General features: G+C 49.8%; 4 protein-coding genes across 4 annotated transcripts; 3 read left to right on the top strand and 1 right to left on the bottom strand.

Moving 5' to 3' along the window:
- Positions 1-315: 315 nt before the first annotated feature.
- On the top strand, positions 316-6,007 carry HOO65_070053 (uncharacterized protein; the record flags this gene model as incomplete). The annotated part of the gene is made up of 3 exons (XM_071004772.1): positions 316-540; positions 602-3,397; positions 3,491-6,007. The coding sequence occupies 3 exons, from the start codon at positions 316-318 to the stop codon at positions 6,005-6,007; spliced, it is 5,538 nt and encodes a 1,845-aa protein (XP_070856771.1).
- Positions 6,008-6,192: 185 nt separating this feature from the next.
- On the bottom strand, positions 6,193-11,298 carry HOO65_070054 (uncharacterized protein; the record flags this gene model as incomplete). Its single annotated transcript, XM_071004783.1, has 4 exons — positions 6,193-8,244; positions 8,309-10,655; positions 10,717-10,913; positions 11,062-11,298. The coding sequence occupies 4 exons, from the start codon at positions 11,296-11,298 to the stop codon at positions 6,193-6,195; spliced, it is 4,833 nt and encodes a 1,610-aa protein (XP_070856772.1).
- Positions 11,299-14,057: 2,759 nt separating this feature from the next.
- Positions 14,058-18,161, top strand: HOO65_070055 (multidrug resistance protein 3; the record flags this gene model as incomplete). Its single annotated transcript, XM_071004809.1, has 2 exons — positions 14,058-15,846; positions 15,943-18,161. 2 exons carry the CDS (start codon positions 14,058-14,060, stop codon positions 18,159-18,161), a joined length of 4,008 nt encoding a protein of 1,335 aa, XP_070856773.1.
- Positions 18,162-21,643: 3,482 nt separating this feature from the next.
- On the top strand, positions 21,644-22,913 carry HOO65_070056 (C6 transcription factor; the record flags this gene model as incomplete). Its single annotated transcript, XM_071005059.1, has 2 exons — positions 21,644-22,192; positions 22,263-22,913. 2 exons carry the CDS (start codon positions 21,644-21,646, stop codon positions 22,911-22,913), a joined length of 1,200 nt encoding a protein of 399 aa, XP_070856774.1.
- Between the last annotated feature and the right edge of the window lie 842 nt (positions 22,914-23,755).

Consider the following 23,755-nt stretch of genomic DNA (forward strand, 5'->3'; position numbering starts at 1 on the left):
CCTTCCCCACTATACTGTCGCTAAAACCATATATGACATGTCTAACTTTCAGATCATAGCTCCTTTTGGCATTAAATCTAGAATTCCAGATAAGGACAATGCTACATTGCTCGCGCCATCTTAAGCTAGCAAAAGAATCTTTTTAAAGGAGCCCGCGCTACTTTTCTTTTAACTAGATCGGTCTCAACCATCATAGCTCTTATACTCTTCATTCTTTGCCAACAGCCGGTATCTATTAAATTCCATTTACTTCCGGAGCGAAAGACGAAACGAGAACTAAAAAAGTCCATCCAAGTTCAAAGGAAACTATCTACCATGTCACATAGGCTTAAGGGCCCTTTGCCAGATCCTAAAAACAAGTCTAACGAGCTTGCAGAGCGTGAGCGTGAGGAGAAATGTACCCAAGACGCAAACAGGATCCAAGACTTGATCGAGACCCTGAAAAGTAAGGAAGTAAGAAACGATTGGAAAAACCAGACTGCAGAAATTCTTGAACAGCTTTTGCCAATCTGTAGTGTCGTCGTCACAATTAGTGGATGTGTGAGTTTCCAGATATGGGAATGATTTCGTGGTTAGCTTGTCAGCTAACAGCCTCTGATAGTTCTACCCACTAGCCGGGACAGCTGCTTCTATTATTGAGAGTATCGGTCGATTTGCCCTAAAGTTCATGCATTTCAACCAATGCCTCTTAGACCTCCTCACCCAAACTGTTAAACTTTTCGAGCCCCTCAATGCCATCATCAAAACCAACAGGGAATTTGAGAGCCAGACCCCCAAAACCATAGACGCCAAATCCCCAGACATCAAAACCGCAAACAACAAACCCTCAGAGATCAAAACCATAGACATCAAATCTCAAGTAGAGGATCGGAACTGGGTTGAGCTCTACGACACATGTCTAAATAGACTTAGAGACCTTTGGACAGACATCATATCCAAAATCGCGCCAAACCCTACTTCAAAAATGGTCAAGACGTCTATATGGGCGCCTTTCGAAGAATGGAAGGAAGCTCTAGAAAATATCCATGCCGACTTCATCAAAATTTCCAACTTTCATTCTGTAGAAGTCTTGATGAATACCTATCAGCTGACAAAGGACTTGGGACGCAATATCGACAGGTTGAAAGATCTGGTTGAGACTAACTCAAACCAACTCTACCAATATCTTGAAATTGACTCCCACAATCCATACGTTGGCTATTCTCCGAGTGAATCCCGGAAGGTTCTAAATTGGCTTCTTGGTGAAGCGAAAGACGTATTTCCCAGCCTTGACGCCAATTCTATCACGGTCAAGTCGGGCCAACAGGCACCCCCCCAGCCAAAGGCAGCCGGGCCTAGAGCTAAAAAGATATTGATCCTTTCGGGGGACAGCTCCTGTGGCAAATCATGGGCCCTTGAAGGCCTAATTAACCACCTCAAAGACAAGAAGTTTAGGGTGTTCTCGTACTTCCGCGATAACTCGGACACCCGCCCCTTTGACGTGGCTCACATAACCAAGGCTCTACTCTATCGATATCTATCCCACAACAGCAATCAAGCCGAGTTCTTTGGCCAGCTTAAGCAAGGAGATGGGAAACTCCCAGAGTCTCAAATCAACCACAAGTTTATCTGGAGCAAAATAGCCCAGAGCCTTGCCCTTCGGCCCGGCAACATCGTTTTTGCTATCGACTACGCCAAGAAAAACAAAAGCAGCTTCACCAGCGAAGATTGGAAGTCGATTAGTGACATCATTAAACCCTTTCTAAGCTCCGATACCCGGTTCATTTTTACGACGAGACGATTTCCCCAAGAAACCCCCAATATTGAAGCGTTGAATCAACTTGCAGTTGTTGTCGACGTAGCTTCTAAAAATAAGCAAGAACGCAAGGCCTTTATCAAGGGGAAATGGGATGAGCTCAAGAAAGTTGGCAAGAGTTTGTCTGAAGCCAAACAGAAAGAGTTTCGCCATCTCCTAGGCGAAAACTCCAAGGGCGATTATTCCAAGATCACCGACTTCTTCAACATGCTTCACAAAAGCCCTTATTTTAACCAGGAACGTATAGAGAGTGCCATTAGAGATCTCGGAGGCAACCGTTTAAAAATTGTCGACACTATGAGAAACTGCTCTCACACCAACCGGATGAGTGATGTCAAGTTTATGATAGCGTGGCTCACCTGCGCATTTGTGCCATCACTCAAGGTCACTACATTTGCTCTGTTTAGAAGCCTAACACCAACCCAGAGCCTCCAATCCAACACCGCCATCTCCGAACGACTGAAAGAATACGACCTCATATTCCAACATGACCCAGATTCAGACTGCCTCACCTGGCAGGTTGGAGCATCCTGCCAGTCCTTCACGCTTGCCGATAGCTTCAGGCAAACTAAGATACCATGCAACGCGGCCATGTACGATATGCACGATAAGCTTATCCTAGGTATCAAAGAGGCTTTCAAGACGGACCCTCATCCTGCCAGTCTCATTGAGAAGGCAGTCAACGAAGCCTTCAACGATCCAACTATCCGGAATGACCATGACGACAACCTTAGAATCGCCGTCTACTGTCTGCGTGTTCTGACTCGCCTATACGATAGCAAGCAAAACCTTCGCCCCCGCTTCCGACGAGGCAAAAATGCAATGGAACACCAAGGCTTTGACGGCGAGGATGAGAGGTTTGCAATTACCTACGCAGTTGCTTCTTTAGCCGAACATATGAAGCGCGTCAAGCTATATAGGTGCCATCCGCAGTTGAGACGCCAGGCTGGAATGCTTTTGACGTGTTTATTTTTGTGCGGTGAAAGAGGCAGCAATCTCGCCTTTGGCTCTAACTCCAAGAATATGAGCTATGAGTACTGGCACTCGTCGCATGGCCCAGCCTTGAAAAATATGAGGAGCTTCTTTGTTACATCCGAGGATGGAGTCAAAGTCCTGTCAGCCTGGGCTAAAGATTCTGAGATCAGAACTGGAGTCGAGGAATTATGCGCAGCAATAAAACCTCCACCATCCTCCATCACCGATACAGCGGTCAGGGCAAAAGCCAATGCGCAAGATTCGACGCCAGCCTCGTCTCTACTTCCCTCTATTCATAATGCTTCCAACCTAGCCCATATTTTGACTGGGTCCGATAGTAATGCTCCTGAAGAATCCAAGCCTCCAATACCATGTGTTGAGAGTGTCGAAACTCAAGCAGAGCTTAGGAATTCTGTAAAACGCCTTCATCATGTTCCAGTTGCAAGTATTCATCGTCTTTGGGACAGCCTTCGAGACCCCAACCTCCCTTATTCCGAAAAATACAAGTCTTTGCTTGGCCCAATCGCCAAAGTGCTCGCCAATACCTTGTTCTACCAAAGCGGTAACTCAGAGCGCGAGGTTCAAACGTGTGCTTGGTTTCTTCTTGGCTATATTTCTGAGTCGGAGGTGAGTATGAGCCTGCAGGGTTAGCCCTGCCGAGATATGGGCTATCCTCTATATAGATACTTCGTCAATATACTAACTCCATAATGTTCTTAGGGCCAAGCATATCTCGCGTCTGACGTAGGACTGCCAGATACATTTTTGATGCAACCTCACGAAAGGCGTGGGACAGTGGGATCCCATTACCAAGAATGCACAAGTTTGTCTGACACCGAAGTGTTCAACTTGGCGCGATGGGCATGCCGTCAGCCTCAGCTACTACTTGACACAATCAAACAACTCGCGCAATCGCCCGCCGACTCGGATGTTAATACGCCACCGTCACAACTAAGTAGTAGCCAAAGCCAGCTCATCGAAGGTATGGTATCTCTTCGGGATGCCTTCCGTTGCCAATCCAGTTCCAACGCCAAAATGGGCAGCCTCGAGGCTAGTTCTGACATAAAGGATACTACTGCTCTATCGAGCATTGGGGCCGGCACCGCCGCCGTCTCTACACTTCGGTCGCCGCGCGGAAAACAAGCCGTAAAACAGATGCTCCCGCCCATCGTCACGCTATCAAAATTTTGCCAATCCAAAACCCATTGGCCGCAAAGCCATTGCAGCTATGAAGAGATAAAGCTATGGATGACCAATACTATCGCTGGAGGTATAGAGAAACTCCCGCCATCCGCTTTGCTTCAAGGCATGGAGCAATTCCTCTGGTACTGTGTCTTCATCCCCTATTCCGACTCCGGCTCTACCCAAGGCCCGAGTCTGAGCCCTGAATCTATCAAGCGTTGTGCCGATTACATCCTTGACAGGTGGTGCACTGTGTCTGCAGCCCGACGACTTCTATTGATCCCACAATCAGAGATGAGTGTTCGAATCCACGATGACATGTTCCAGAAGATCAACCGCAAATGGGCACATGACCAGTCAGAAAAAACAAAGGAGCAGTGGCTCTCACGCGCTGATGACTTTGTTTACGGCATCTTGGGACAGGAGCATCTGCGTCCACGCCTTGTCAAGCTCTGTATCGGAAATAAGGACGCTCGCGATGTCATCGAAACGCTAGTGCGGCACGTGTTTGACAAGAGCAACATGTACGGCATGGAGGTCCGCTTGAAAGCTAGCATTGGATTTGCAAGCATTATCGGCCTCTATAGCAATACCCTTAGCACGATGAAAGACTCGGTTAACTGGCTCTTTGCCGCCTTAGACCCCAAATCTGATCTTTTACAAAAGTCCCAGAAGCTTGCCAAATATCTGAAAGCCCAGAGACATGATAATGTTGATCTTGTCTTGAAGCTCTTGACCAGGATTAGCAGGTACATGGACACTCGAAGCAACGGGGAGCAGTATGCAGCAAGTTCCTTCAACAAACTTAAAGCTACCCTACGTTCTGTATGCTGCGACGATCATGCTGAAGTTATGGTCGCCACCAACGCCTTCCACATCGATCCGAAAAACGACACAGCATTCTACCCAAAACCCACAGAAGTCTTTATCACCAAGCGCTTGAGCAATTTAGGGGGCCCTGGCACCCAGTCTCCTGTACGCCAAACTAGACTTCTAGCGGATATTTTATTGTCTTACGGAAGTCCGTTTGCCACAGATGCCGCCATCTTATACTTGCGGAAAATTAGTCCAACTCATACGCCACAAGAAGTTAGAGCGTCTTTCTCTGGCAGCAATGGCTCTCAGAAAGCCTGTTCTATTCGGGAGTTCCTCCTCCAATTCCACCAGCTTCCTTCTCTACGCAGTCTCCCTGACGGGCTCTTCATTGATGAAGTTGAAATCAGCCTCAAGCCTCCTGGCGATGAAAGCCACGACCGACACCCAGATCTAGACGCCGAAGGCCAAAGCAATTTCAACGGGGACGACAGTAGTGATGATGAATCAGCCCCTATTGAGGAAATAAGGCCTAAAAGTAAGGACACTACTGGCCACCCCTACCCCCAAGCATCTAGGATAGCTGAAGTCGCCGTCCGGAAAGACGCTTCTCAAGCAGTCGTACCAGTAGAAAGAGCGCCACAAGATAGCACAGGCGATACAAATGCACCTGAAGAAAAGCATCCTCAAGACGACTTGAAAGAGGACCCCCCGGCTTATGAAGCTCTTGAAACTTGGCTCAAGGCTCGCTTACTTGCCTGCTGCGTCTTGTGTAACAAACAACTCTTCGACTCTGAGCCATCTCAAAGCACCAAAATATACATGTGCCAACACTGCGGAAGCTCAACCATCATTTGCTCTGATTGCAAGAGTCCCAATACCAAAAGCATAGCATCTATTCCGTGTTTTGACTACGATCAGTGGGTTGAATTGGAGCCTTACCTCAGCAGTAATAGCGAAGACGAGGTTATGAAAAGGCTACTCTATCAAGCAACAACTGATATCTGGCCTATGCGTTCCGGCTCCGGGAAGAGAGAACCTATTAAATACCAGCATCTAAATCGCAATATCAACCGACCGGCTAAAGCCAGGTCTGAAAAAGGACCTCCCAAACGAAATATGGCTGACTGGCATCTCGATGCTCAGAACAAGTTCTGGGAGGTTTCGGTTCACGCAAAGCGGATCAAGAGTCGCCGAAAGTGGTCTACCTACAAGGCCCAAGTGAAAACAATACCTATATAGTTTGCACTGGAGGTATATCCATCGAGGTTAATATACAAGCTGCTTTGACACTAAATGCTACCACGTAGTTTCCACTTGACAAATTTCACTATTCGCTCCCATGTATGCACATGCCTAAAACCCTTGGAGTACTTAGCAAGCGAAAGGGGCTCAGTAACCTATATCGAAGTAACGCCCAACCACTCCTAAGATCCGGCGACCCCGACGTTTTTCAGGAGTAGGTCTCGTATGGACTGTTCACACAACCCGCTGACCTCCTCTTCTGTATCAAGTCCAGGCTCAGATAACTTGATTTCATACCACTTGTCTCCTTTGTTCCCTTCTGCTGAACATTGGGGATTACGATTACTGTAGCACCGCTCACATATCCAAATATCGTAAAGCCGGTTGACCCAGAAGGTAGGCCAACTATCCTGTTTTCGCAAACTTTCCAGACAGCAGGAACAGTAGAACGCAAATTCTCCTGGGGGGGATAAACTCTGCTCTAATTCCTCGGCCTTCTGAGTCGCATTGCTTTCAGAGCCCTGGTCGGGCTCCTCGCTTTCCACGTCTCCGTCATCCGAATGCCCGTAGTCTTCGGTGTCCTCTAGACTTTCTTCAGCGGGCCCAGCACTGCTCAGAGAATCCTCCGCGGCTTCAGAGGCTTCATAACCTTCAGAGTAAGCGCTACTCTCATCACGCTTGGACTGGTGCATATCTAGTCCTTTTCGTTTCTCATCCCCAGGCAACTCGGACTGCTGGCATTGGGATATCAAGCCATCCTTAAGTGGCGATCTTCTGTCAATATCTGAATCCTTTAGCAGATAAGAGCTAAAAAAAGCGCAGATGGGCCTTCCAGCCATATCTCCATGATCCCGTTTGCGATTCCGGTATGGATTCCCGTAGGGAGCTATGGCAAGACGTTTCACATTTTCCTTTAGTCTGTGGTCGAGAAGCCCAAGAATCTCGCCAAGGACATCGGCTTTGTGTCTCAAAAGCCTCATTGTTTCTCTCTGCATCTCTTCCAATAGGAAATCGGCTCGTTCGACCCGGGACTCAAGAGAAGTAAACCCTTCGAAATAGGCCATAACGGCGATATATAGCTTGATGTAGCGCCTAAACTCCTTGGTGTTGTCCATTAGTTTGAACATGACTGAGTCTGTAATGTCCAAGAAATTGTTTTCGTTGGTCATCCGGCTTACGTGGAGGTTAAACCCAACAACTTCATCGATTGACTCTGCTTTAACCCTGTGGCTAATCTTGGCGTGATGTATGATGGCTTTCATGAGCTCATCACCCCGGCGATTCTGCAAGTGTTTCAAGTCGGCGCCATCAGCCACAATAGAATGCTTTATGGATCCCTCGAGATATTTCAACGATCTGGTAACGGTATCTTTGTCATCGCTGTTCTGGACCACCAGACTTGCATAGACATTGGCAGCGGCAAGATAAACGTCGGACCGCTGGTGGCAGGTATCCTTGACGCTATCAACGCAGTACTGGAAGACATCCTTCATAACCTCAACCATGGCTTTATTTCGACGGTCGATGAAGTATTTGCGGTGCCAAGTTTCGTGCCAAGTGCGCATAAAGTAGATTAAGTCGTCAGCTTGGTGCCTCCAGGTTGACTTTTTCTTTTGGAGAACACGGAGAACTTGAGACCGGACCTCCTGAGCAATCTCGGTTTCTGGAACAGAGAGGAGGCAGATTGCCACACGCATCAGATTGATTCCGGCCTTGCCAGTCGCTAGATTGACGATTTGCTCAATCTTCTTGGAGTCCTTTTCATCGCGTTCCCGTGCGTTGTCTCCCCCAGGCCGAGAGTTGATATATTTGTTCACAATGAATTCGCAAACAACTTCGGCTAAAAGAAGACTCTCCCAGTGCTTGAAGACGTCTGGCAGCAAATTCAGCGAGTCGCGCCCATCTTCAAATGGCAAACTAGTGATTTCTTCTCCTCGCAGAAGATCCTCGGGCCACATAATCTTGGAATCACCATTGAGCTGGGTCTTTGATGCACTACATAGACACAATAACCGGTGACGAAGGGAACGAAAAGGCTTGGTTTCGGGTCGATAGGGCACTACTTGCTCAGAATACTTATTGAAGCAGTACTCGATCGTGTTTGTGAGATGACCGCGGTGGGGGGAGTTTCGGGCAAATAGTCGTTTTGCCCGAAAACAGTAGTTCACAACGCCTTCAATGTCTTTGACGTTGTGTCCAACAGTTTGCAAGGAGCTCTGTTGAGAGTAGTTCGACTGTTGCCAAATGATAGTTAGTGGCAGGAAGGAGCTAAGTATGAGTATATTCAAGACAACGAACCTTCTGTGACATCAAGTATTGGGCGAGGAACTCGGTGTTGTTAATAATCACGGCTGGTTGCGACCCTTTGCCTCCCATATCTCGGAGCTCTTGGGCTAGCCTCTTGGCTGTCTCTTCAAAGAAGAGAGCAGAGAGTCTATTCAAGGGAGCATCTTTGCTCATCTTATCTACTTTCAGTAGAAACTTGCGATCTCTTGGGTCCCGTAAGCTTGCCCACGACGAGCCTTCCAGCAAATATTTCACTCTCCAAAGTCCATCGGGAGGCGAGAAAAAGAAGGACCTGAGAGCCTCGAGTGCGGGCTTATGAGAAGAATGCCAGTAACTGTCACTGCACCGCTGAGCCCCAGACGCAAAGGCTAGGCTTGCTAGTGATGATGACCTGGGCCGGAAGAGACGCAAGAGTTCTTTTCTTATAAGTTTTAAAAGCGTGGCGTTGCAAGTCTTGATATCTATCTTTTTGAGAAGATTTCCGAGGCTTGCGACAGCATACGTAATAGCCACTGCCTTATCATTCTGTGCGATCTTAAGTTTTTCGAGATCCGACTGGGCTTGGGGAGTACTTGGTTCAGGATGAGACTTGCCATCGGCCTGCACGCTAGGCTTGCTTGATCTGAGCTTCCTGCCACATCCGAAGAGTTTATCGAATCCTTCTTCGCGGTCAGGCGCACCGTTGGCATTCTCAGCCGTCGAACTTTCAGGGTCGGATGTATGTATGTTCTTTAGACCTAGGTTGTCTTCCGTGCTATTAAGAATCCGCAAACAGGCCAAAAGAACCTCCGCATAGCTGTTTTGGCCAAGAGTATCAGGATTTAAAAGTTCCTTCCATCCTTCAGGCTTTGAATCTTCTTGGTCTTTCTGGTCTTTCTGGTCTTTCTGCCCTTTCTGCCCTTTCTGGCCTTCCTGGATTTGCTGGAGCATGGTATCAAAGGCTTCAGTCAATCCTATGTGACCAGCATGAGTAATGTAGAAGGCAGGCTTGTGTTTCTTGATATCATCCCTAACAGCAGTTGAATCCATGTAGTCGCTGCTGTCGGGGAAACGAAGATGGAGGATAAAAGTTAGGATAAAGCAGTCCAGCTTCCATTCTCTCTGCGCCTTCCACCAGAAGATCATCATCTTTACAATATAACCCGTTTTCAGAGTAGGAAAGTCGCTAGAGAGGTAGTCTTTCAAGGCTCTAGATTCCCATTTAATGACCCGCTCCCTGACTGTTTCCTCGTTAGGTTCATATGGCAGGTCCCAGTAGACTTCGTTGGTCTTCTGCATTACCCCTTGGGCAAGCCGTACGATTCTCTTCTTGTAGCACGGGTCCAGCGTACCACTGATTTCGCTAGGTTTTAGATAATCGTCCACTGCCGCTCGAACGTCAGACTTGTTAAAGAAAGGGACGTGTATCACACTGTTATGTTTCCCGCTCTGATAGCCAAAGGGCTTCCGAAGCTCAGACTCTCGTGTCACGATAAAACGAGTCTCGAATCTTCTTGGTGTGGCACTGGACTTTTTCATCTTGCTGGCAGTCGCCAAAAAGGGGCCTAAATCATGAATCAGGTCGCCTACTTCGTAAAACGGGCAGTCCACTGCAAATATCAAGAGGTATGACTCTGATTTGGGGACCACAGTCTTCTCTGAGCTTTTCCTAGGCTTGGACAGGAATTCAAATTTGTCGTCAACTTCCCTGGGAAACATAGCTTCCAATTGTCGGCGAAAGCATTCATACATGCGATGACGCAGTTTCTCTCTCGGCAATTCAACGTCCTCAAAGTATACAATCAGCTGTTGGCCAGAGAATTCCTCCGGCGTGAGTACCAGGCTCGGCTCTAATTCGTGGGGTGGTGGAGGCTGGCTATTCCCAGCATGAGACACGGGGCTCGTTGGTAGCATATCTGGCGGAACCCATGGCGGAAACCTCTCTAGAAGGTTGCAAAGAAGGAGGGTTTTTCCAGTACCTTTAGGGCCAGATAGAAAAAGGACCTGTGTATCTTTCTTAGACTCAAGTAGCCTAGTATATTCATCATGGTCAGTGAGCCATTTGCCATCTCCCGTAAAGATCTCGCTGGCGAACCCCGCAGGCCATAGCCCGAAGTTTTGCAGGGCCACATAAGACTTGTAGTCCTCGATGTCTGAGATGGGAGCTTTGCTGGTAGTCTTTTTCAAAGCATCTAGTCGAGATCTTAGATACCAGCACAACGCCAGCAGACGCTTGAGCCCAACTGGTAGGCATTCGGGCTTTTTGACATCTCTGCAGCGATATCTAACTTCTTGGATATCGTTTAAATATGTTTTGAGAAGCAATTTATGTTCGTGAAGATTGGAAGTCGCTGCATCTTGGTTTTTCCCATCATCAGAGCTTGTTCATGTTGACGTCAGTTTGGTTGTCTAGGGAAGCCACGTTCTTCAGGTATTCTTACCGATTAATAAAGTAGGCAATAAGGAAGGCAAGATTCAAGAAATATCGTAGAATGATAATGTTCAGTAACTCCTTAGCGCAGTCGAAGTGTTTCGATAACCCAGCAGGCTGCTGCGACCTCTTGTCGAACTTGAAGATCAAACTATTTTCGTCCTCAAACCTATCCGCTACGACGCCGAGAATGTTAAATTCAAGGAGCTGCGATCCGTGTTTTATTACGTTCATAACATGTGTTACGTCATCTTGATAGGTCTCGACATGCTGTGATTTAACAACAGAAGCGGAGCAGTTAGCCAATGCCAACACGAACCAAGACTAGCGTAGAAAAGATGGAAGCTCGACTCACGGTGGGCTCGTGCGTTTCATCATTGCCAGCTTTACGGCGATAAAGCTTCTCCACAATACTATTTAGCTCGCCCTCCATGCCACGCAACATTTTGTTGGCATCGCGTTCGGGTTCGTGACCTTCGGCACGTTCAGTCACAGCATTTAGAGCACGTTTACGAGCGTCGTTGAAGCATTTCCAATCATCATTAAGGTGCTGGATCTCTCCGTCAAGGGCTTGTCTCCACGAACCAGACATTTCAGGCTAACGTGGGCCCCCAAAGTGAGGTTTGTTATGGCAGCGAATAAGAGATAAATAAGACAAGGAAGACAGATATCGAAGAAAGCGAATGCTGAGGATGACAGACTCTGGAGAGGAGAGAGAGGGGGCAATGAAATGATGCGGGGAGGCGTAGAAAGACATTTTACCAGTGAGCAAATAAACTGGGCGAATCAACTGCATGCAAGTAAGATGTTAGCAAAGAGACCATGCGACAGAAAGAAACAAAATAGGAACGATCTACGATTATCATCTTGGCTTGAGCAAACGAAAATAAGGCGTGCACTGATTGAAAAGATCGCAGATACAGGACACTAGATATGTGTCCTATACCTTCCTCAGTTTTATAGTCATAGTTACACACAACAACCAGTGCTTGTGCTTGGATCATGACTAAGATTTTCATGTCGTCTAGGGTGGGGCGGCCCTTGCTTTTTTACGTGTTTCGGGTCTTTAACCCTATCAGTGGCAAATTAAAGGTATTTTACCATGCAACCACTTTCATTTGTTTTTTTTTTCTCTTCTTCATGTTATTCCAACTTCCACATTCACAAACATGACTGACTGCATGCGTCTTCTTCCCCCTGAGCCACATGAACAGGGCTTATGGTCCTCTGATTTCTCCCTAAAACTTGGCAACTCAAATCCAAGTCTTAGCAGCTTAACTCCACATTAAATCCGTCCGCGGACTTAAGAGACAAGGCCGATGCTGCTACCCACAATGGCTGCTCCTAGGCGACTCAATGCAGTTGACCGAAGCAAAGGGAAGCCTCTAAAGGATTTAGTGTAGCGCACGTCTACTTTGGCCAGGCCGAAGCCAGGACAAAAGGACGGCCATTCCAGATAGAGAGAAGCTTTGGGGTCGGGCTGTGGCTGGCGAAGTGCGCTGCGTTTGGTGAGAGTTAAAACATCCAGAGGTAAACCAAATGATGATAGCATTGTCAACGGCAAGTTAGAGCAGGCAAAGAAACAAACACGCGTGTTGTGACAACTTAACAGCCTTGCTTGCACCTTGGGAGAGAGACCTTCGGGAATAAGCAGGTGGTATCTCCAGATGAGCCAAGCCAAAAGAGCCTCACAAGCAGGCCCAGTCTGACTTGGCCACAAGGCAGCAGCATTCTCAAGAGAAGACGTGAAGATAACGGACAAAAGAAAAACAAAAAAGGCGCCTTAGCGGCAGTTACGTCCGAAAGAAAAAACACTAGCAGGAGCAGGCGTTCGTAGAAGAGCGGAAAGGAGGCGGCCAGTAAAATAATCACATAGGGGATCGTAACTTTGTACGAGAGCACTGACCCTTGGGGCTCCTGGGATTCTGGGATTAAGTGAGATACAGGGAGTTCTCCTGTAGCTTATGGCCGCTTGACATCGCTTAGCTGTGTGCAGTTATGGAGCCAGGGAGGGAAGGCTGAAGCCAAGCCGTGCTTTACAGGCAAAGTCGAGGCTTCAGAAGCTTGGCAAACCAAGGGAAACTTAGGTGCTGGCGGCGGGGGTACTGAAGCCTAGAATGTGATACAGAGCTTGACGGGTGTAATCCATCACAAACACTCGACCAGGGGAAGGGCAGATGCATACAGATGCAGATGGCAAAACCGGGGGAAAGCCCGGCGTTAAGAAAAAGGGCTGTGGGTTGTGTTTGTTTTGCTAGTTTTTATTCCCTGTTTCTAAACCTTAAAATGGTACAGGGGAGGGCTTAGTGTAGCTAAGCTATGCTAGCGGAAGGACATTAGGCTTAACAGCCTAGAGGCTCCTCTAGACCTAACGGGGTCTCGGGGAGGATAAAGACAACGATTCGGAGGCTTATTCTGGGAACAAGAAGAGTCCAGCTGCCGAATGTTGACATGGAATACCCCCTCCTGCACAGCAAAGTGCAGCACAGTAAGTACGGGTGGGTATGACGCGTGTTGTTGGACGTTGGCAGTAGACTCGACACTAACTGTGCTGTAAGCCCAAGGCGATGATGGACGGATGAGATGAGTCTTATGTTTGGTCAGGGGGCCTGCCTGGCCTAGCCGTTGGCCGAAAAAAATGAAAAGGGAGAAAGAGAAAACAAGGCCAAAGGGTGGTGGGCAAAAAAAAAAAAAAAGAAAACTAAGGAAAAGAAATACAAAATATAAAATAAAAACAAATAAAAACAAATAAAACCCATCTTAAAAACATGGCAAAACATATAGCAACAGGTTAGAGCAGGGGACTTGTCCAAAAAGAGCATGAGCTTGTTTGGATACGGAAGGAGGGTCAGTCTACTACTTTCCTTTACACGGACTACGCTGTTGGTTATTGCCGACACCGACCTTGTAGCTTGATTGTCCTGTTATTGCTGCTGCGGCTTTGTTTTGGTAACCCCCCACTTTTCCCCATCTCATCACCATGTTGGCTCTTTCCTCTTTCCTCTTTCGCTCAGTCGCCTCTGACCCTTCTCATATAAAGCCGATTGGGGACCTCTTCTCTAACGACACTTGATCGATGCAAACCCGTGTTCTCATTTCATGTTCTTCTTCCTTCCTTTTGCTTTGCTTTGACTTTGCCCACATTTCTCTTCTATCTTCTTTTTCCCTTTCACCTTATTTCATTAGCATTTCTCTAATCTTGCGACATCTGCTTTCCGCTCATCGTTCTTGCATTTCTGTCCCCAACATTCGCCCGAACTTGGTCCGCCCACTTTATCTTATCCACTAGGTACCTACTGCAATTACTCTACTACTGTGCGCACTTTCCTATTTCATCGCCGTATTCCATCCATGGAAAAACAAGATCCTGAGAAGCTCGGGGCCGCTGCTCCTGGCCCCGATGCCGGCTCCGATCATGGCTCCAGCGTCACCCCCAGAGCGGCGGAAGCTGCTACTAGCCTCGCCAAGGCCGACACGGTCGCCAATGCCCCCGGCAGTGTTACGCCCGACGTTGATCCCTATGCCCACCTGAAGCCTGAAGAGGCTTCTATTCTGCGTCGTCAGATCGACACCGCCAATGTCTCTGCCACTATCAAGACGCTATACCGCTATGCCTCTCGCAACGACCTCCTCATCGTGGCCGGTGCCATGCTCGCCTCCATGGCCTCGGGTGCTGCGCTGCCCCTGATGACTGTCCTCTTTGGCTCTCTTCAGGGCACCTTCTCCGACTACTTTGCTGGCCTGGACTCCCAGTCTCCCGATGCCATGACCTATGACGAGTTCATCGACGAGATGACCAAGTTTGTCCTGTACTTTGTCTACCTGGGCATCGGCGAGTTCATCTGCTCCTACATCTCCACCGTTGGCTTCATCTACACTGGCGAGCATATTAGCGCTAAGATCCGCGAGAAGTACCTCGAGAGCTGCATGCGCCAGAACATTGGCTACTTTGATAAGCTGGGCTCCGGTGAGGTCACCACCCGCATTACTGCCGATACCAATTTGATCCAGGAGGGTATTTCCGAGAAGGTCGGTCTGACACTGACTGCACTGGCCACCTTCTTCTCCGCTTTCATCATTGGTTTCATCAAGTACTGGAAGCTCACGCTGATCCTAATGAGCACTGTCGTTGCACTGGTCATCAACATGGCCATTGGATCGCGCTTTGTCGTTAAATATAGCAAAATCTCTTTGACCTCATACGCCCAGGGCGGCACTGTGGCTGAGGAGGTTCTCAGCAGCATCCGCAATGCCATTGCCTTTTCCACGCAAGACCGTCTGGCCAAGAAGTACGACCGCCACCTGACCCACGCCGAGCGCTTTGGCTGGATGGTCAAGGCTACCATGGCTGTCATGATTGCTGGTATGATGTTGGTGCTGTACCTCAACTACGCTCTTTCCTTCTGGCAGGGCTCCAAGTTCATTGTTAACGGCACCGTGCCTCTCAGCGATGTGCTCACCATTATGATGGCCGTCATGATTGGTGCCTTCAACATTGGAAACGTGACCCCTAACCTTCAGTCCTTCACCACAGCCATTGCTGCTGCCTCCAAGATTTTCAGCACCATCGACCGTGTTTCTCCTTTGGACTCTGCCTCTGACGAGGGTATCCGCCTGGACAATGTTGAGGGCACTATCACCCTGGAAAACGTCAAGCACATCTACCCCTCGCGTCCTGAGGTCACCGTCATGGACGGCATTAGCCTAACCATTCCGGCTGGCAAGACTACCGCCCTGGTAGGCGCTTCGGGCTCCGGAAAGTCTACCATTGTCGGTCTTGTCGAGCGCTTCTACGACCCTGTCCATGGCCGCGTCTTCCTCGATGGCCATGATATCTCAACGTTGAACCTGCGCTGGCTGCGTCAGCAGATGGCTCTTGTCCAGCAGGAACCCACGCTCTTCGGTACTACCATCTTCGAAAACATCCGCTATGGTCTGGTTGGAACCCAGTGGGAGAACGCCGAAGCCGACAAGCAGCGCGAGCTGGTTGAGGCTGCTGCCAAGAAGGCCAACGCTCACGACTTCATCATGAGCCTGCCTGACAAGTACGAAACTAGCGTTGGTGACCGTGGATTCCTTATGTCTGGTGGCCAAAAGCAACGTATTGCCATCTCGCGAGCCATTGTGTCTGACCCCAAGAGTAAGTCTATTCATAAGCAAAATGCAACGAACCAAACCGACAAAGAACAAAAGAAAACACAAAATTCACCATACTAACTATCTTGTCTCATTCTAGTCCTCCTTCTTGACGAGGCTACCTCTGCTCTGGATACTAAGTCTGAGGGCGTTGTCCAAGCTGCTCTGGAAGCCGCTTCCTCTGGCCGCACTACCATCACCATTGCTCACCGTCTGTCCACCATCAGAGATGCCCACAACATCGTTGTCATGTCCGCCGGTCGCATTGTCGAACAGGGAACCCACGACGAGCTCCTGGAGCTCCGTGGCGCCTACTACAAGCTTGTTTCTGCCCAGGAGATCTCGCGCTCCGTTGAAGCCAAAGGCTCTGAGGAACAAGAAAGGGAACTAGCTGAGATCGATGATCAGGTGACCCGTGAACTGTCTCGCAAGGAAACCTCTGCCGCTGCTCCTGAAAGCATAAAGATGACCAAGTCTGCTACTGGAATGTCCTTCGTCGGAAGCTTCACTGGCAGCCAGAAGGGCGGCGAGCACAACTACTCTCTCTGGACCCTGATCAAGCTGATTGCCTCGTTCAACCGTGATGAATGGCCTCTGATGGTCGGTGGTCTCATCTTCAGCATGATCTGCGGTGGTGGTAACCCTACCATGGCTGTGCTCTTCTCCAAGCAAATCACCACCCTGTCGCGCACCATCACGCCCGAGACCAAGGACGACATCAAGGACAAGTCTGACTTTTTCAGTGGCATGTTTGTCATGCTGGCTGGTGTTATGTGGATTTCCTTCTCGGGCCAGGGCATTCTATTTGCCAAGTGCTCTGAGCGTCTAGTCCATCGTGTCCGCAACAAGGCTTTCCGTGCCATGCTGCGCCAGGACGTCGCCTTTTTTGACCGTGATGAGAACACATCTGGTGCCCTGACTTCGTTCCTGTCCACTGAAACTACCCATGTTGCTGGCCTTTCGGGCGCAACTCTGGGCACGCTGCTCATGGTCACCACCACTCTTGTCTCAGCCCTGACTCTAGCCCTGGCTATCGGCTGGAAGCTGTCTCTGGTGTGCTCGGCTACCATTCCCCTGCTTATTGCCTGCGGTTTCCTGCGTTTCCACATGTTGGCCCACTTCCAGCGCCGCAGCAAGGCTGCCTACACGGCTTCGGCCTCGTATGCTTCGGAAGCCATTGGCGCTATCCGCACTGTGGCCGCTCTCACGCGTGAGGGTGATGTCCTCAACCAATACCACGAGTCTCTGGCCGAGCAGCAGCGCGTTTCGTTGCGCAGCGTCCTCAGAAGCTCCCTGCTGTATGCCTCATCCCAGAGTCTGGTGTTCCTGTGCTTCGCCCTTGGTTTCTGGTACGGTGGTACTCTGATCGCCAAGCAGGAGTACGACATGTTCCAGTTCTTTGTGTGTTTCATGGCTATCATCTTTGGTGCCCAGTCTGCTGGCAGCGTTTTCTCTTTTGCCCCTGACATGGGCAAGGCCCACCAGGCTGCCGGCGAGCTCAAGACCCTGTTTGACCGCGTGCCCAAGATCGATTCCCTGTCCACCGAAGGCGAGAGCCTGCCGCAGGTCGAGGGCACCATTGAGTTCCGCGATGTGCACTTCCGTTACCCCACTCGTTTGGAGCAGCCGGTCCTTCGCGGCCTAAACATGACTGTAGCCCCTGGACAGTACGTTGCGCTTGTTGGTGCATCTGGGTGTGGCAAGTCCACCACCATTGCTCTTCTGGAACGCTTCTACGACCCCATCTCGGGTGGTGTTTTCATTGATGGCCATGACATCTCCAAGCTCAACGTCACCCAGTACCGCTCTCACATCGCTCTGGTGTCCCAGGAGCCGACTCTGTACCAAGGCACCATCCGCGACAACATTGCCCTGGGCTCTGAGGGGCAGGACTTGACCGACGAGGATATTGCCAGTGCTTGCAAGAAGGCCAACATCTACGACTTTATCATGTCGCTGCCGGAAGGTTTCTCGACCAACGTCGGTAACAAGGGAACTCTGTTGTCTGGTGGCCAGAAGCAGCGTGTGGCCATTGCCAGAGCACTGGTCCGCAACCCCAAGATTCTGCTGCTGGATGAGGCGACCAGTGCGCTAGACAGTGAGAGTGAGCACATTGTCCAGGCTGCCCTTGACAAGGCTGCCAAGGGGCGTACGACCATTGCTGTTGCCCATCGTCTGAGCACCATTCAAAAGGCCGATGTCATCTTTGTCTTTGACCAGGGCCGCGTGGTAGAGCGGGGCACCCACGACGAGCTCATGAAGCTACGCGGGCGCTATGCTGAGCTGGTCAACCTTCAGAGTCTCGAGAAGACATCATAAGGGACGTGGTAGAACGGGCGAGATCTAACGTACATATATGGACGGAGCGAAGTTTATACCGGCTATTTTTTTCTTTCTATTTTTTTTCTATTTTTCTTCTATTTTCTTCACTGGGAGCAATCGGTTGCCCTATTTTTTTATTCTATAATAGACTTGTACATATGCTTTTATGGCAACGCCAAGTTTCATTTCATATTCGTGGGCTCGTGAACGAACCTCTAAACTAATACGAGACCCAATAGCAATCAAACCCTAGCCACAGCATGTACGAATATATTAACCCTAATAATACATAGCATCATGGCCACATCCAAGCCCAGGCGCTAGCCACGGAAGGGAAATTATAGACGAGAAGTGTGGCGAAGAGCAAAGACTGAAGAGGCAGAGAAGTAGAGAAAAAAAAAAAAAGGAACCCCAAACGGCAGTGAACATTATGGACAAGTGGAAGCGCCGTTGTCTGCGCTGTGCTTCTCTTGCACTTCAATACGGGATTGGGCCTGGTTGATTTAGTGGGTGTTAACCACAACAACAAGACACTCGGGCGCGTGAAAGAAATTGATCGAACGACCTGACTAGAAGCCGACCTTGTTCCTGTGGAATAGACCGAAAGCTGGCCCGGCTTTGGGCTTTGATTTTGCACGCAGAAAATACGAATTTTCGACCACAAATTTCAAGAGACCAGGAACAGAAATAGAATTAGAACTAGAATTGGTGAGGGAAGGGGAAGAGGCAAAGAGAAAGACACGAGTGACCAGGCGAATCAAAGAAGCAACAAGCACATTGTCGAGCCACACAGGGACCAAGGGGGCAAGACGTAGTAGCTTCCAGAAATGCTACATTCCACGTTCCTTCGCCCAAGACCTCCCAAGCCGCGTTCGTGTGAAGAAGGGGAGGGAGGGAAGGGGTCGTTTATTCCTGATCCAACTAGGCTTCTAGCTTGCTAGCACAGAAACAAACATGTGTCTCGCTCTCTGTTTCTGCTGTTCTAGGCACAGGTCTCTGACTAGTCAAACCAGGCCTGTCCCTGAGACCTTGGACCCGGACATTGGCTCAGCGGTGCGTGTAAGTCGCGATTCACCGGAAGGGGCGTTAGTCAGGAGAAACCTAATCCACAAAGATTAGATGACTAGTATGGGGGAAAGGGCCTTTGCTTGTCCTCGAGATAGATCGAGCTATAGCAGGCATTGGACATTCTCGTGGTAACCCTAGAACCCTAACGGCAACGTGTCTTAGTGGTATTAGCAGTATCGGTATTATGAGCACAAGTACCATGAGCGCTATAGGTGCCACGAGTGCAGTGAGCACTGGCACTGTCATTATTTGCTCAGGGTAGCATGCAATAACTCGGCTAGGTTCATTTCCGCCAGTCACATCACCTTGGGGAACTATCCGCTTGAGAGACCGGTTGAAATAGCCTCAAGACAATAGCGAGGCTTTCTTATACCACCTCCAGATCATCTACGGACTCATTGCCATCCAATCAGGCACCACGGGCAATTTTCTGCTATTGGCCTGGGACGGGCTGGACTAGAAAATAGCGCCTCGAGAACCACCTAGACCTGACCAAGCCCATGGTCCCCTTGGCTACATTGGGTCCTGAAGGAACGCAACTATGGAACTAACCATAGCCAGCTGTAATATTTGCCCGTCAACACAGGGGAGGGCCCTGCAGTGCCAGTGAAGTCACTGTACGCAAGTCGCTATCCCCTTGAATTTACTGGTGTTCCAGATAAGACCGTCTTACTCTTTTGCTACTATAGGCCTCATGGATTCGGATTTGTGGTGCAGAAAGAAAACAGAACTGCGACTTTGCAGGCATTGCAGCAGGGCGTGCGTGCGTGTATTGCACGCGTATGCAGGCAAATGCAAGAAAATGCAAGGGCCGGGGAGATGACACGGCTTTGCAGGATCTGCCCGTTATGGAGAGGGGCAGCAGGTGGTGCGTGCTCCCTCGTTTTTCCCTGTCTTGCTTTTTTTTTTCTCCGAGCCCAAGAAAATAGAAGAACGATGATGTAGGCGGGCATGTATGTATGTATGGGTGCAATATTGACTGGTTTGTAGTCAGGGTGCCGGGGGGGGGGGGGGGGGCAAGGAGGACTGAGAGGAGTAGCAGGTAGGCTAGACAGTCACAGCGAGCGAGCGAGGGAGTGAGGAGGCTTGAGGAGAACCAAGGCCTGGAGATACCAGAGAGACTGAGAGCATACATAACATAACGCCTGCACACAGAGCAGAGAGAACAGGCCCGCTCATGACCCAAGCCCGTGTTCAACCCGCAATTCAATCCGGCACGCTTGGGGCCGCTTTGTTATAGCGTGGTTCCTAGGCTAGCGCGGTGACCACCAACTCATTATCTTGATGCTGGCCTTTGCCTCTAGAGCCTCTATTTCTTCGCGCCCGTTGCTCTTCTTTCTGTTCCTCTGGATTCTCGCTCTTCTTCCTCTTTCTCTTTTCCCTCCCCACAAGCGTCCGCCTCGATACAACTTTGTATTGTTTCCTTGTTGAGAAAGAGAGATTCCAAGAGCTCTTCTCGTCCATTCGTTTAGCCCCTCACTCCCCCCTCCCCTCCCCCTTCTTGTGTTTACTTTCATTATTTCCTCCACACAGTAAATTCCCGTCCTTCTAAATAACCGCGCTGCTCGTTGTGTGTCCCTCTGCAGTCTCACTTATCTTGGCCGTCAATTTCGAGCCTCGTGGCATTGCCTCAAGCTGGGTGGGATTCTAGGAGCTAATCTGCCTCCTGAACAAGCAAGCCCACGAAGCTATCTCCTTCTTTTCTATTTTGCTTCTCTTTTCGTTCTAGCCTGCTTTTGCTAGACCCTGTCTCTGTCGTCTTGTTCCACTCTCCGTCAGTGGGTTTCTCGTTTAAGTTGGTCTAGACCGGACTACTCTGCGAGCTGCAGGCTCTTTACAAGCTCTCACCCCTTAACAAGCGTGGATCGACTTCCCCTCCCCTTGGTGATTCCTTCTTGTTTTCTTTTTCTTTTTACTTTTCTCCTGCTCTCCTTGGGCCCTGTCCTGCCCTGCCCTGCTGCTACCGTAGGCTGAGAGGCCTGGATTTCCCAAGCTCCTGCTTGACAAGATCTGGACCGCTGTAGTCTTGCCGGGGTGCAGCAGTAAAAAGAGAAGGTGATCTTCCCTCTCGCTAAGCTGCCAAAGAGCTAAGCAACAGAAAGAGATTTGGCAAAAAGAGGAAAACAACGCAGTCTGTGGGTGAATCATATATTGCCCTGTCCAACCCAGCGCACAGGAAGTCTGTCAATTCTCCTCTCTTGGCTGTTCTGTCTGTGCCATTTGTGCCCGCAGCCCAAGAGGATTTCTTTTTTGACAGACGCCTTGAAACGTCACTGGGTGACTCGGCCGTCCTCTGTTTCTTGTCGCTCTTTTTCTTGTTTCCGTTTCTGTTCCTTTCTCTTTGCCTCCTTCTCTTCCTGTCGCTCGTTTCTCGTCACTCGTTTACTCTACCCAGCGCCGCCCGTTTCGTGATGCGTTTCGTGCGGGCGTCAGCGAAGCTCGCACCTTTGAGTCTGTCTCAGACTCTCTGGTCGGCCGCATTTGTGGCCCTCGTTTCTCAGAGCACACTCGCCTCTCCTGTCACGGCCTCAGGCTCCGATCTCACCGTTTCTTCTTCCACTGTAGAGCTGCCGCCATTCATAACGCCAGCGGCGTTCGATTCCCACGACTATGGGGAAGACACACAGCTAGCCGTGGATACTATGCGGCCTATCCGCATTGATGGGCAGTGGAAGCTGGTGGACGACGTTGAATGGGAGCTGCGCAAACGTACGGTCGACGACTCCTCGGGCTCAACTCCCAGCTCAGCCATTGTCTCCGTCACAGAGTCCTCAGCGACGGCCACCGCCACCCAGTCGTCAACCATGACTAGCGGGGAGTCTGCCCTCCCCTCCCCCATGGACGAAAACCTCAACTACAACTTCACCACCAATGGCGGAAAGTCATGTCCGGCTTTCCTCAACAGCCTGCTTGCCGACGAGCAGTTCACCGCCTGCTACCCCATCTCGATGCTCCTGAAGGTGAGTTGAGCTGCATAACCGCAGCCTTTCGTACCTTGGTTCGCAGATACTAATCCTCTCATTTCTCTAGGGCTCGCACTCTTTCTTCAGCGCCCAAAGGGAGCTCCAGTCCGTCGTCAGTATTCTTGATACCTCTTGCGACGTGGACTTTGACACCTGCAAGGCCTACCTTAAGCAAAAGGCCCTCGACCTGACAGGCCCCAAGAACTGCGCCGAGGAGTACCGCGACGATGCCTCCAACATCATGATGGTCTATTGGGGTCTAATTGCCTACGAGCCGCTGTACAAGGCAACCTGCATCCGCGACCCGGAAACCAGCATGTACTGCTACGCCAACGCCGTGACCAACACCTCTACCACTGGCAACGCCTACACGTACTTCATGCCACTCAACTCGTCGTTCCCTGCGACTGCCGAGCCGTCGTGCAACACGTGCTTGCAGAAGACAATGGCCGTGTTCCAGAGCTTCACGAACGATGCCAGCCAGCCCGTGGCGTACAACTACGGGCCGGCCGCCAAGATCATCAACAATGCGTGCGGCCAAGGCTTCGTCAACCAGACCTCGCTCAAGATCACGGTCAAGAACGGCACCGTGCCCAAGGCCAATGGCACCAGAAGCTCAGATGCTAGCGGGAGAATGGCGCCCATGCCGGCGGCTGGGACGACCATGTCTACGATTCTTCTGGCAATTCTGATGGGAGCAGCCTTTTCCTGGCTGTAGTTGCAGCATCCAGCATCAGATCACACATACCGACTGCTGCGGGTTTTATGCCGGCCTCTGGCCCTGCGGCCTGTTGCCGCCTCTGTACTAAAAATTCTCTTTTATATTTTTCTTCCACATTTTTGCAAGCGAGCGTTGCTTTGTATTTCTTCCCTTCATTTCCTTGATTACCTTCATTTCATTTTTATTTTTTTATTTTCTCTTTTTCCCTCGCATTTCTCTTCGTTTTCTCCTCTTTCACGGTCACATCAATGGCTACCCAGTTGCCATAATGTACTCTCTCCTCCCCCTCCCCCCTCGCCCCCACTCCCACCCCCATTATGTATTTCTTTGTCCTCATTCTTCTACTTCGTTTTCGTTTTCTCTTAGGAGGACCTTGGGTCCGGTTGATAGGTTACATGATGAGACTGGCAGCTTGCGGTTTCCATCTACATACATGCAATATATGGTTTGATATCTTGTACAATGGGGCGAGTGTAGAAGTCAGCACTTTAACGTGAATGTGGATTGTGGCTGGCGTCAGCTTGCAACTAACTGGTGGCCTACACTGCGCCGGGTGTAGGAGCGCGTGCATGATGTTTGTTGTTGGCTTACTTATGGCTGGGGAGGGGGAGCGCTCTCTTCTTTCTCGTCTTCGTGACAAGGGTTAGGGTCTGGCAAGATCGCGAGGCCACCCTTTTGGTGTTTGGCTTACTTGTCTAGAAAGAGCATGGACTTGCCGTATGCAGTACATGGTAGCTAAATCCTGAGCATGCAATCCGACAAGCGAGCAAGCCAAAAGCCAGCGAGATCCAGAAAGCGGGCCAAACATGCACTGCACTTAATCACAGAGATTTGCGCTA

Source organism: Ceratocystis lukuohia (assembly GCF_044167205.1).
Source record: "Ceratocystis lukuohia strain C4212 chromosome Unknown Supercontig7_pilon, whole genome shotgun sequence".
Taxonomy (NCBI): Eukaryota; Fungi; Ascomycota; class Sordariomycetes; order Microascales; family Ceratocystidaceae; genus Ceratocystis; species Ceratocystis lukuohia.